General features: G+C 43.0%; 1 protein-coding gene across 5 annotated transcripts in view; it reads right to left on the minus strand.

Annotated features, from left to right (window-relative positions):
- Cacna2d3 (calcium voltage-gated channel auxiliary subunit alpha2delta 3) overlaps positions 1-12,242 on the minus strand; it is an 823,841-nt gene that overhangs the window by 36,377 nt on the left and 775,222 nt on the right. For all 5 annotated transcript variants that reach the window (XR_015639382.1, XM_087588099.1, XM_087588098.1 and 2 more), the window contains 4 exon segments: positions 12,050-12,125; positions 9,225-9,277; positions 7,704-7,759; positions 339-450 (listed from right to left, as the gene is read on the minus strand). Coding sequence is in view for 4 of the 5 variants with exons in the window: in XM_087588099.1 (XP_087444225.1) it covers positions 339-450; positions 7,704-7,759; positions 9,225-9,277; positions 12,050-12,125 (297 nt within the window). In the remaining variant the exon portion in view is untranslated.

The raw sequence follows: 12,242 nt of genomic DNA on the forward strand, positions 1-12,242 counted from the left end.
GGACTTCTTCCACATAGCAACGGATTGGATTAAACTTTTCTATATTCTAGGCTGTATTGTTATACATTCTGAATGTTTCCCAAACTTAAAGCGATACCAAAACCAAGGGCCATTTCTTGCCAGCTGATAGAATTACACTCTCACACCACACCAGAGGGCAGCCATGTTTCCTGGCTCTTGGTGCAAGTGTGTGTGTGTGTGTGTGTGTGTGTGTGTGTGTGTGTGTGTGTGAGTGTGTGTGTGCATGCACGTACATGCTGCTGTCTCATTGGCCCATGGGGAAAGTTCCACAGTCAATAGAGGTGTGTGATGGGTGGCAGGGGCTGGGGGTGGCTTACTTGGAGCAGTCTTCACAAGCAATGTTCCCTGTGGTCTCCTTGATGGTGCGTTCGGAAACAAAGGCTGGGTATTCAGTATCACAAGGCTCCAGGGTCTGTTTCAGTTTCTGGGCTGTAGGCAAAAGAGGGAAGAAAATAATGAAAACGTGGTGTTCGGGCTCAGTGCCGTGCCTGGCAACCCCCCCTTTCCTCCCCTACCCTGCCCCAGCTCAGATGCAGTTCTCCTTAAGAAGCTCTGTGATTTTTCTAGGCACAGCACAATGCATTATTTTCTAATTAGTCCGGTGATTTCATCTGCCAAGCAACTCTGTAAGCTATAATTCCTGAAGCAGTGGTGTTGGCTTCATCAGCTATCATTTATGCATCATAAGGATTCTACTTTCTGGGTCAACTTCAGCCAATGGGTCTCTGACCCCAGGCTCATACCAACTTAGCAGCAACACATCTGGGAATCTGAACACATACATAAAAACATAAGCTGTACCATATCACCATGTTATTGAGGGCAAGACAAATGTCATGATACAATTGCATAGTTCGATTATTTTAAAGAAAACTGAACTGTGAATATATTTATATAGTAAAATACACAATGTCTTTGAAGTATAGCACAGACCCAACTTTATTATTACGAAGTTTCTTGTTCAAGAAGACTCTAGGTTAGTTTAAATAATGGGGTCATGAGAATAAGTGCATAGTAGGCAGTCTATATAGGCTGACCGTAATTAGATAAATATCACCCAGTAGTTGGGATCCAAACTGTCTCTGAGTCTCAATAGTCTTATTTGCATGGAAGTGAACCAAGCTGTTTTCAGGTTGATAGGAGAAGTGAGTAGAACGCTGTGGAGTACTGAATACAAGTGCTTAGTACATAGTGCTAAGTGTTGGATTGATTATAACAATGATAACAGTTACAAAACAACATAATCAACTTTGGCCTTGCAACTTTAAAAGATGTTGATTAGCTCATGGGTAAGTGCAAAGGCTCCTACCAGAGAGACAACTAGAGAACAGAGACCCCTCACTTGGCTGCTTCTAGGAAGCCCTCAGCATTCTCCTCTACAAAGTAGGGATGCTGGTGGCTTAGGCACTCAGCACTGAGTAGGTCTAATTTACATCTGCACTGTAGAATTTCTTCAGTTTCTCAACAACCACCAGTTTTCCGTTTTAGTTTTGACTGATGTAGGCATAGAATTGAACTTGTCTATAGAATTTACATTTGTAATTCTAAAATATAATGTATAGAATACAGGTTATGCTCCAGGAACATATGGAAGAATGTCAGAACCAGGGCAAACTGTCTTCCTGGGAAGTACTGTGGGATCCAAGAGGGTCCAAGCCAACAGCATCTGCAAAGCACCTAGCTGTGCCCAGTCGGGTAATTATTAGGGCATCCATAAACTGTGTCCTATGTTTTTAAATTCTGACGCAACTGTGTCTAACATATGTGTTTTCTGCTGAGGAAACTATTTGGACTCATAGTACACTGGAATATGTTCTTTTTAATTTAAAACAAAATAATTCAGAGTTTGGTTCAGCTTTTTTTTTCACCAGAACATGTGACTTAACTGACCTAAGGTCACCTCACAGGGCTGGATTGGGGAGGGAACATTAATATACACATGGCTTTTCATAAGAAAAACCTCTCTCTTTCTCTTTCTCTCTCTCTCTCTCTCTCTCTCTCTCTCTCTCTCTCTTTCTCTCATGCATGTGCACGCACACACACAGACATACACACACAGACACACACAGACACACAGACACACACAGACATACACACACAGACACACACAGACACACAGACACACACAGACACACAGACACACACAGACATACACAGAAACACAGACACACACACACAGAGACATACGCACAGACACACAGACACACACACACAGACACACACAGACACACACACACAGACTCATACACACAGACACACACACACGCACACGCACACACGCTGGACAAATGCTCTTCACTTCTGAGTAATGTCTCCATCCCTCCATCTTCTCCCCTTTGATAGCCTCTTTGCTTGTTTGTTTGGTTTTGTTTTTGTTTGTTTTTCTAAGCAAACACAACAGAGAAAACAAATGAGAGAAATTCAGCCACTTGTGACAAACTGCTTGTCCCTGAGGGGGAAGGTGAGAAGTTGCTCCCTTCCCATGCCCAGGGCTTCCTTGGTGCCTGAGAGTAGGCAGCTTTCTTGGATCCCTTTGGGTCACCTCTCTTTCCCCCTTCTTCTGCTGTGCTCTTACCTGAAGGCGGGGCCATCCGGCTACAGTTTGACAACACATCTTATTTTCACAGTTCTTCGCAATTAATTTTTTTCTGCCTGGCAGATCATTCTAATGTCCAATTTAGGCAGCTTCCTTTTTGATATTTAAAGTATCTGAATTTCCAAAAGCTCACTTCTGAATGAAATAAACGTTAAATACACAATAGTGTGGATTATCACCGATGAGGCACACACATGCAAACAGCATGTGAAACCCGCTGACAGACAACTCTGTTAAAGAACGGCTGTGTGCCAGGCACTGTTCTGCTTGGTACACATGAATTTATTTAACAACAAAATATGACAAGATTTAAAAAATCAACTAGGAAGTAGAAACTTTTTTAAATCTCTGCTTTCTAGAGCAGGCAAAAGGGAGAAGACTGAGTTAAATCGTCCAGTAAAGTCACCCAGGGAGTAGGTGGCCGAGACACTTTTTGAACCTGGGCTGTTTTCGCTCCAGCATGAGTACGCTTCATGGCTTTGTAAAGTCAGGTCAGTCACACACAGTAAGATGTCTTTGAGGCAGGGTGGGGGGAAGTGGCACACACACGTGATTCAAATAAACCCCATAATTTCACCATCTCTAATTCTAATTGTCCAGGCCCTATTATAGTGGAATGAGTCCAAAATGTCCATGGCGAAGCTCATTTGGCCCTGATCCTTCCTGGAGATGAAATTCTTTTCCTTTGACAATTGTAGGGTACTCGGGCTGATGGAGTGATACATGTTGACTCTATTTACAGCATGACTGTAGATAGGCTGGAAGTTGCAATTTTACGAATTATCCCGCCAAGCCATGGACACGTTTAATCTAACTAACCTGGACCTTTCTGTCTAGAGGACGTGAAAAACACCCTACATATCTGCCAGAAAGTACTTTTTATCTTTGGAATTTCAAACCAAGAACCAAAGCTGCCAGGAATCTACTTACTGGGTTCTGCTTTAAGTCTGGGCATTCAAAACGTATGATCTAACAAAGGTAAGGGTATTCGAAGATGCTGATGCTAGCCTAGGTCACGTCTTCTCTCAGAAGGGACAGCTGTGGTTCAGAATCTGGGCACGACGATTCGCTTTGAGTCCTACAAAGAGTGGTTTGCCATAATCTTATCTATGTACATATTGATTGCCTGCCGTGCTGCAGTGGGATCCAGGACATCCTCTCCACTAGGCAAATGCTCTACGCTATGTGGTCGCCTTCTACCATCACAGTTCACTGAAATGGAAACAACTAAACCAGTTCAGCAGCATCTTGGGAGACGCTTCCACACAGAGCTACTGTGCATCTATCTGGGAGGAATCCTCATCACCGAATAATAAGCAAAGCTTTGCTACCACAGAATTTGGCAGACAAAGGCTCTAAATGTCTGTGGAAGTAAGATGTCTGTTCAAAGGCATGCAGCTAGAGTGGTGGGGTCCAGTCTCACCCGGGAGCCACACTTGCTGATCCTCTGATCTGTCCCCCATTCCAGTTGCAGGATTGTCTGAAGCTGAAGTCACTGTGACCTACCACTTGCTCCCCATAGAGTATTCAAGGAGACATGCACACAATCAGATTGCTTGAATTTCCCCTTAGCAACAAATGTCCCTGATGAGAATAACTGACTTGGGTTCACAGTAATTTAGCGCAGGCAATCAGGAATGGGTAGACTTGCCATTTGAATAGCCTCCGTCTCCTTTTGTCTCTGTGGATGCATCCCCATTCGTAACAGGGTGCCAGCGAGCTCCATTCTCTTTGTGAAATTTCACCCAAATGAGACCTTTGTGGTAATCAAGTAGAAGCGGGCTCCCACAGTCCCCTCATCAAGGAAATGAGGCAGATAAACAGTATAATTATGGATTCCATTTTTAGCTAAAACAAAGACGCATGTCTCAGCTCAGAGTCTTTATCTAGTGACTAGTGAGAGAATGGTAAATTTAGAATGAATTGCAAGTCAAGATGGTGCTGAGCCCACTCCTCCCCTGCATGGGATTTACACAGATTTACACAGGATTCAGGATTTACATAGTCTTTTAACAAAATGTTCTAATAACAACATCCACTGCATGAATTCACATCCATCCACCCGTTCCAATGTCTTCATATATAACATAGCAAAATCATATTAATGCCCAGTAGAGAAGATGGCAGTGGGCCTGAGTGACACAGCTCACATGTGGGAATCCGGGTCCACATCATCATCCTGCTCAAAGAAAGAAAGGCAGCTGAGGCTTAGGTCTACATGACTTGTGTCTTCAGAGAGATCTGGTGATATGTAATACCAGTGGCTTCCTTTCAGCTAACATGGAGGGAGGTGTTTGAAGGGGATCTGAAGGGATTTCCCAGCACTCTGAAGATGGTATAGTACTGTATGCCAGCACACCATTGGCTGCAATGTAAAGAACCAGCTTGTCTTATATAATCCCTGGGAAGGTGTTACAGTCTAGAGCAGTGGTTCTCAACCTTCTGAATACTGAGACCCTTAAATACATGTTATGGTAACCCCCAGCTGTAACATCATTCTGTTGACAGGTTATAACTGTAATTATGCTACTGTTATGGATCCACAATGTAAATTATCTGATATACGGGACACATGGTATGTGGCCTCCTAAAGGGGTTGCAAACCACAGGTGGAGAACTGGTAGTCTAGAGTAAAGGGATATCTGGAAAGTATCTTTCAGGAGGGGTGTGAGAAGACCCCCAAGGCAGAGCATTGAGAAATAAAGTAGCACAGTCTCATTTGGACCCATGTTGGGCCAGCTGTGAAGAAAGAGCGGATGTAAAGCTCAGAGTGGGAACCTTCTAGAGTGTCTGTAGAATTCATGCCACTGTGCCCTGATCTGCGTTCCTCCAACCAATGCCAGGGCTCCTCAATGCTGGCCCCACTGACTCAGCTGTCGGTTTAAGGGGCTGTCATGAGCGCTGTAGAATGTCCAGTAGCTCATTGGCCTTTACCCACTAGATGCCAGTAGCAGGCTGTGACAGTCAAAACTGTCTCCTGACAGTGCAGTGATTTCGGGGAGGCAGAACTTTCCCTCGGCTAAACAATACTCCTCCAGGCAAAGCAAAGATCACAGCCATGGGCTCTCAAAAGATAGAAAGAAAAGAAAAGGAAAAATAATTGTTAAGTCTTTGGAATGAAGTTTTTGGGATGAAAAGCTGACGTAGATGTTTGAGATGGCAGGGCAAGGTGAGAATGGGAGCTCTGGCGGTGGAATTTGACATAACGATGGTCTCTCTTGACAACTGAGGATGTAGCTCAGTTGGTAGACTATTTGGCTACCATTCAGGGAGGAAGATGTACAGCTCAGCATTGAATAAAGGAGGCAACGTCCCAGCACTGGAGAGGCAGATGTAGATACAGGAGGATTGAAAGTTTGGGCTCATTCTCAGCTATACAGAGAAACCACTGAGAGAAAACCGTCCTCGCTTATGAAGAGGGATGCTAGAAAAAAAATTAACTACTACCCTCAGCACAAAGCTTATTTCTAAGAAATAGTCACCACCCCCAAGCATGAACAAACACTGTTACACTGGACTCGTACACATGTGCTCCAGTGCCCACACTTCAAACCTGTGCTATATCTAATTAACCTTTACCAAGCATCTCGGAAGCCAGAGATTCCCAGACTTGCCTGCACAGGCAAGGTTCAACTTGTGGGTTAGACAGCCACCTTAGAGCCAGCACAGCCTCATTTAAATCGAGTGGGTCCATGTTCCCAGTTACTGGCACTATAGAAAGGTAGTGTAGAGAGACTAACCAAGGTGCAACCCAGGCCCTCAGGCCCTACTGATTTACTTTGGCCCACCCCACTTTTTTAAAAAAAATACAATGTGTGTAATATCAACAAAAGCAAATTCATACCAGAGGTAACATCTCTTTAATGGGTATAATTGTCTTTTGAGTCATTATGTCATTATGAGTCATATTTTGCTGTCTACTAATTTCCTATCACTGTATTAACTCCACAGCTCCCCACCACTGGTCCTATGTCTTGGCTTTTGTTTACCATTTTGTATATTTTTGTGATTTCTGGTAGAGGGTATGGATCTTGCTGTGTGGCTCAGGCTAGTCTCTACTTCCTAAACTCATAGCAATTCTCCTGCCTCAGCTTTCTGAGTAGCTGAGGGGCCTACCCGCATGAGTCCTTGCCCCTGGCTATCTAAGCATACCAATAGTTTAAAAACTTAATTGAAGCCTCTTTAGTATCATTATAATAGACCTTTCTGCGTGTGAATCATAATTCCCAGCTGATCACACTAGGAGAAATTTAACAAACCATTATTTGATATTGTGATGTTGTGTCAACTATGACAAGTTTCTTAACAATTTCAGTTACTTTCTTACATTGAATTTCTAGACTAGAATAATAAACACTCCCTACAATTCAAAATTAGTATCAGCCCAGTGGGCTTGACAGGGCCATGCCTGGCACAAGATGGCAGTAGACTAAAGCAGGGATCCAGTGTGAAAGGACTCAGGAGGGAACAGAAGTAAATGTCTGGGGATTCAGAAAATCCACTCAGAAGGCTCCTATGGTGTGAAAGTCAATGTCAATATTCAATACCCAAGTTATACCACTTAATGATCTCACAGTTAAAAATACTGCTGTAAGTAGTTGAAAACAAAGTGAATGCAGAAATTCAGAAAAGGCAGAAACAAACAAACTAAAGCCTAAACTTTAGCCACACTGCAGACTTGGACCTCTGAGAATATCCACTAACCACCACTCAAATCATTAAATCATGTGTCTGTGGCCGTATAGACAAAACTAGCATGCATAACCTGCATCCTCTGGCAGCCGGGACATGGTGGCTTGTCTGCCTTCCTTGACCTTTCATGTTGCCTGTCAGCTTTCTGAAGGTTTCAAACCCTGTCAAAGGGAGCTCTTCTGCCTCTGTGCAGGACACAGGTCGAAGTGAACTTGGGTTAGAAGGATCTATGGCATTCTGTAACCCACTGCACGGCATAGGCTTCAGCACAGCAGGGACAACTGTCACATTGTCCTCCTTGGTTTAATGCAATCCAGTGATCCCTGATGAAGAACGTCATGGACCCAGGATTCATCAGTCACACTAAGGAACAGAAACCCAAGTTGCTGCCTACCTTTAGCTGTCATGTCAGAGTGCCACCAACTGCAAAGGTTAAACTCCACCAGGAACCTAAAGAAATGGTGGAAAAGCACAGGGTTATGATATCAGCTAACCCTGGGTAGAGCAGTACTGTTTCAAGTCATTTGTGCTGTGCCCCTCCCCATTTGAAAAAAAAATAACATTGCATTTTGGGACATTGCTGTGGCTAGCTGAGTTTCACTGAATTGCCACTAGGTTTCAGCTCTGCTAGGAAAATATCCCTTCCATGGCCTGGGATTCTAGCTGAGAGGGATTCCTGGTTGGGAAATGTCTGCTATTGGGTCAGAAGTCAGCCTCTAGTGACTTGCCTTTATTTACTTATCCTCTAACCTAGTTTTATTCCACAGTAAACAGCCAATTTCTGAAGGGCCCTTTGCCTTATCTCAAAACTTAAAAACAGAGCATTCTTCTTTGTCAGAACCATGGACTGTAGGAGTATAGGATGAGTTCAACAAATCTGTATGGGGTCAAAAAGAGTGGGTCAAACTTGTAACAAAGCCATGCCATAATCTAACTTCAGAAAAATCAGAATTTCTCAATGACTAGTGAAGGATGCAAACAAAGATAATATAAATCATCTTCTAAATGAATGGTGAGAGATAAGAAAAAATTTAGTCATGTACTTTTCAGTCCCTTGGTTACCATCCTTAACAGCTACTTCTCCATGAAAGGCCTACCGCTAGCCTCACTGTATCTTCCGTCTCCTTTATGTACAGAGCACTTGTTTGCCTTTGGATGTGTAAACATTGTTGGATTAATATACATATTTATGTATATATGTATGTATATAAACATATACATATAATTTATCACAATGTCCATTATCCAAATGGCTATGGGTTTGCCTTCAATCTATAGCATTAGCTCCTGGCTGGGAGAAAGAGGAGGCATGACAGTTGGGTGTTCTGGTCAACACTCTAGTCATGGAATTCTTCTCTTTCCTAGCATACACTGTTGCTGAAATGTATCTATTCTCTCCTTTGGAGGCCAGTGTTTGCATCTTTGTCACATTTCAAGTCTGATCTAAGTCAAGAAGTCTCCCAGGATCCTCAATTTGATAAAGTAAGCTTATGAACTCATACCTAGGAAGAGCCCCTAGCCCTCTCTGTAGCCCTTGTAAACCTGGCTCCGGTCCAAGTCAAGACATCAGAGCAACAGTGGACAGTGTAGCTGTGTTTTCTCCTGACCACAGCCCACCCAGGCAGCATTAAGACAGCCAGGCATCCGTGTTAAATTTAACAGTAACCACAATAAATAGATTTGGCTTGTGTGTCCTAAGCGGTTAGTCTGCTCAGGGATGACAGGGAGGCTTGCAGAGTGCTTGCAAATGACTAACACTAAAACAAGATAACTTTGTGGTCTCAGAGTTCAATACTTTGAGGTGCTCCATGGATCTAAGGTCAGAGAGAACAGAAAGTACCATCTCCCCATTCACTTCATCAGAGAAACAGAGAACAGGAGACTTGTTGAAAAGAACTTAGCAGATGGTACTTACAAGACAAGTTCCGTCACTATCCACTTGGCTGCAGAGAGGAAGGCCTTATAGGGCTGAAGGGAAGAATTCACTCCGTTAAAACAATGGATTACATAAGATGTTTGTAGTTTGACTTAAGGCTTTACATAGAGACAATGTTATTCTTCTAGGGAGATGGATATCATGTTAAAAACCAGCTAGACCAGGGAGGGTCTAGCTAAAGGAAGAAAATGCTTAGATACTGTATCCCAAAACTAACATTTTCAAACTTTGAGCTCCCCTGTAGTGAGCTGTGATTTACAAGTAAAATAAACATGATCTAATACAAGGGTTATCACTGGGAGGAAGGAGGAAGTTCAACAAACGATGCTTAAACCTTTACCCTCTAGGGGCTAATATTTCGCAGCCTGATACTGAGGGGCTGGAATCATGTAACTAATTTCAAATGGTAATTCGCACTGTTCCCCTTTGGAAAGGTGACTCGCAGTTCTCCATCGCTGTGTGCTGTTCATTGAGAGAAGCACAAATTGAACACACTTGATTTTAATGCCTTCCATGAATTATGTAGGATTTGGGCTGCCCTTTCTCGCACTTACATATTTGGACTTGAAAAAATGATAACCATATGAACATGTGATTTTATCCCCGCAGAAAATCCCCTGCATGCTATAAAAGAAGGCATTGACAGCCTAATCTTTATTTCAGAATATTTTAATTAAAAAAAGCAGTCGGATTGTTTACTCTGTGATATTTCCTATGTGGATAATTCAATTTCCTGAATTCTGGAAAATACCATGTCCCCCTCAGTTGGCTCTTTGTACCTAGGTATGCCAGATATGTAAGTGGTGTGCAGCTTTGTGAGGCAGACGATGTCACTGGCAGAGAGCTAGACTCCAGACAGCAGGTCCAGAAAATCCTCAGCACCTTTTGCGGCTGCCATTAGGAAAGTGTGTGCCAGCTCTTGGTTTCTGAGGCCACAGCTGCTTAATCCCCCTCTCTGTGCATTTTAATTGTAAGAACCAGAACTGGGAATGGAGAAATTATCCCTTTTTAAATAAAACAAGAACAAATTTATAGTGTCCTAACTGTTGCTGAAAGGTTCCTGTCTCAGGCCAGAAAGCAGTGAGAGCAGCATAAACAAACAAACAAATGAAACCCATTGGGCTTATTCCCAGCCCGCCCTGCTTTGCAAGGCTGTTTATCTTTTGCTTTGATTTGAGTAAGGTTTTCAACATCAAGTCCCTGAACCAGGGGGGGCTCTCTTCCTCTAAGTTTAGGGTCAGAGAAAGATATTAACTGCAACGATTTCTTAAAACCAAATGCCTCAAATCCCCATCCTCTGGTCATTAGGTGTTATGATATTAAATCCATCACTTCCCCCGAGCTCCAGAAAGACTCAAGGAGTTAGACCACCGGCCGATTCAGTGTCTTTGTTCTGGAAGGAATGGACGGCAGAGGTGGAGCTGAGAGGACAGACTGAGGAGTCTCCAAGGCTGTGTAGCTTGCACTGCCTTACCAGAGACGTTTTAAAAGGAATGAAGAAAACCTGTCTTGGGACATTTCAAATCTGTAAATAGTCACACTAAGTGCAGGAAAAGCCAGATTGGAAACAAAAAGCCCCCATTCCAAGTGATGTTTCTTCCAAAGTTTCCATTAAGTGGTGTTTTCTATAAAGTCAAACTTCTCAGCTGTCTCTCAGAAACTTTGTATCTCAGTCCCTTTCTGGCTCATTCTGTGTAGAAGAATCATGTTAACCATTCAGCTCTTAGATACCCACTCCCCACCAAACACATACACCGAGGTCTTGGGTCTCACAGAAGCTGCCAAGGTTCAACAAGATGGCTTTAAAATCTTGTACTTTAAGTGAACATTTTGGTTGGCTTTTAGTATTTCCAAAATCACATTTCAAGAGTTAGACTTGTATACATCTGTGGGCTATTGTGAGTTATAACTTAAAGAAGGAAAAAAGTGTCTGAGTTTTCAGGTAATTGAGGCTCAAATTGATATTTTCTGTACATTGCAAATTACATTCTCAAACTGAGAACAGTTGATTTCTGACAGGCAGGAGCTGGTTTCTAAGGACATAACATTGCATGCCTTGATCCTAGGTTGTAAAATCTTCCTTCAGTGAAGCAGCTCCCAGGTAGAGAGCACTGAGAATAACAGAGGAACCCACCTATTCCCTTGGCCTGAAAGTACTATTGAAAACCAAAAGGAAGGTATTTTCCTGCGTGTGAGTGCATGTGTGTGTGAGAAGTACTCAGTTGTGTGTGTGCCTGTCTATTCAGAGGTCAGAAGGAAATGACAGATGTCTCTTCCTCTGTTGCATTTCACCTTGATTTTTGAGACAGAGTCTCTCAAAGATCTTGAAGTGGAAGGATTCAGGCCAGCTAGACTGTACTGGGAATTCTCTTGACTTCATGTTGCACCTGCTCTGAGCTTACAGATATACACGGCCATGTTGGGGACCTAAACTCAGCTCCTCAAGGTTATGTGGAAGGAAGCGTAGTGACTGAGCTATCTCATCAACTCTCTCAGAAGGACAATTTCTGTCAAACAAACCAAATGCATTTAATGCCCTTGTGTAACAGTGAAGCTCCCCCCCCCTTGTCTATAAAAAGGGAACTGTTTATTAATCCATCTAAGACCTTGGCCTGATTTTTAACTTATATAATCACTGGATCTGGGTTTAAACAGAAACGGTTCATAGTGAGTCAGGTCAGGAAATACCTTTAAACATTTTTTGGTTTTGAGTAAGGTACAATTGATTACCCTAAAGTCTGAGCCATGGGTCCTGAAGGCCACAGAGGTAGCCAGCCATTCCCTGGGTCATAGGCTATACTTACGTCCAGGAGTCCGTGGGCACTGTCACTACTCTCCTTGTTGGCTCTACACATGGCTTGGTAGTCATACAAGGTTATTCTGTGGGGGAAGTAGAAAGAGACTTCAGGAAATGAATACATATGACCACTACATACATGCTTAGTTAGGGCCAGCAAGGTGAGCAGCCACTAGCATTGTCAGCTCTAGTCACAAACA

Source organism: Rattus norvegicus, chromosome 16 (genome assembly GCF_021556685.1).
Source record: "Rattus norvegicus strain SHRSP/BbbUtx chromosome 16, alternate assembly SHRSP_T2T, whole genome shotgun sequence".
Taxonomy (NCBI): domain Eukaryota; kingdom Metazoa; phylum Chordata; class Mammalia; order Rodentia; family Muridae; genus Rattus; species Rattus norvegicus.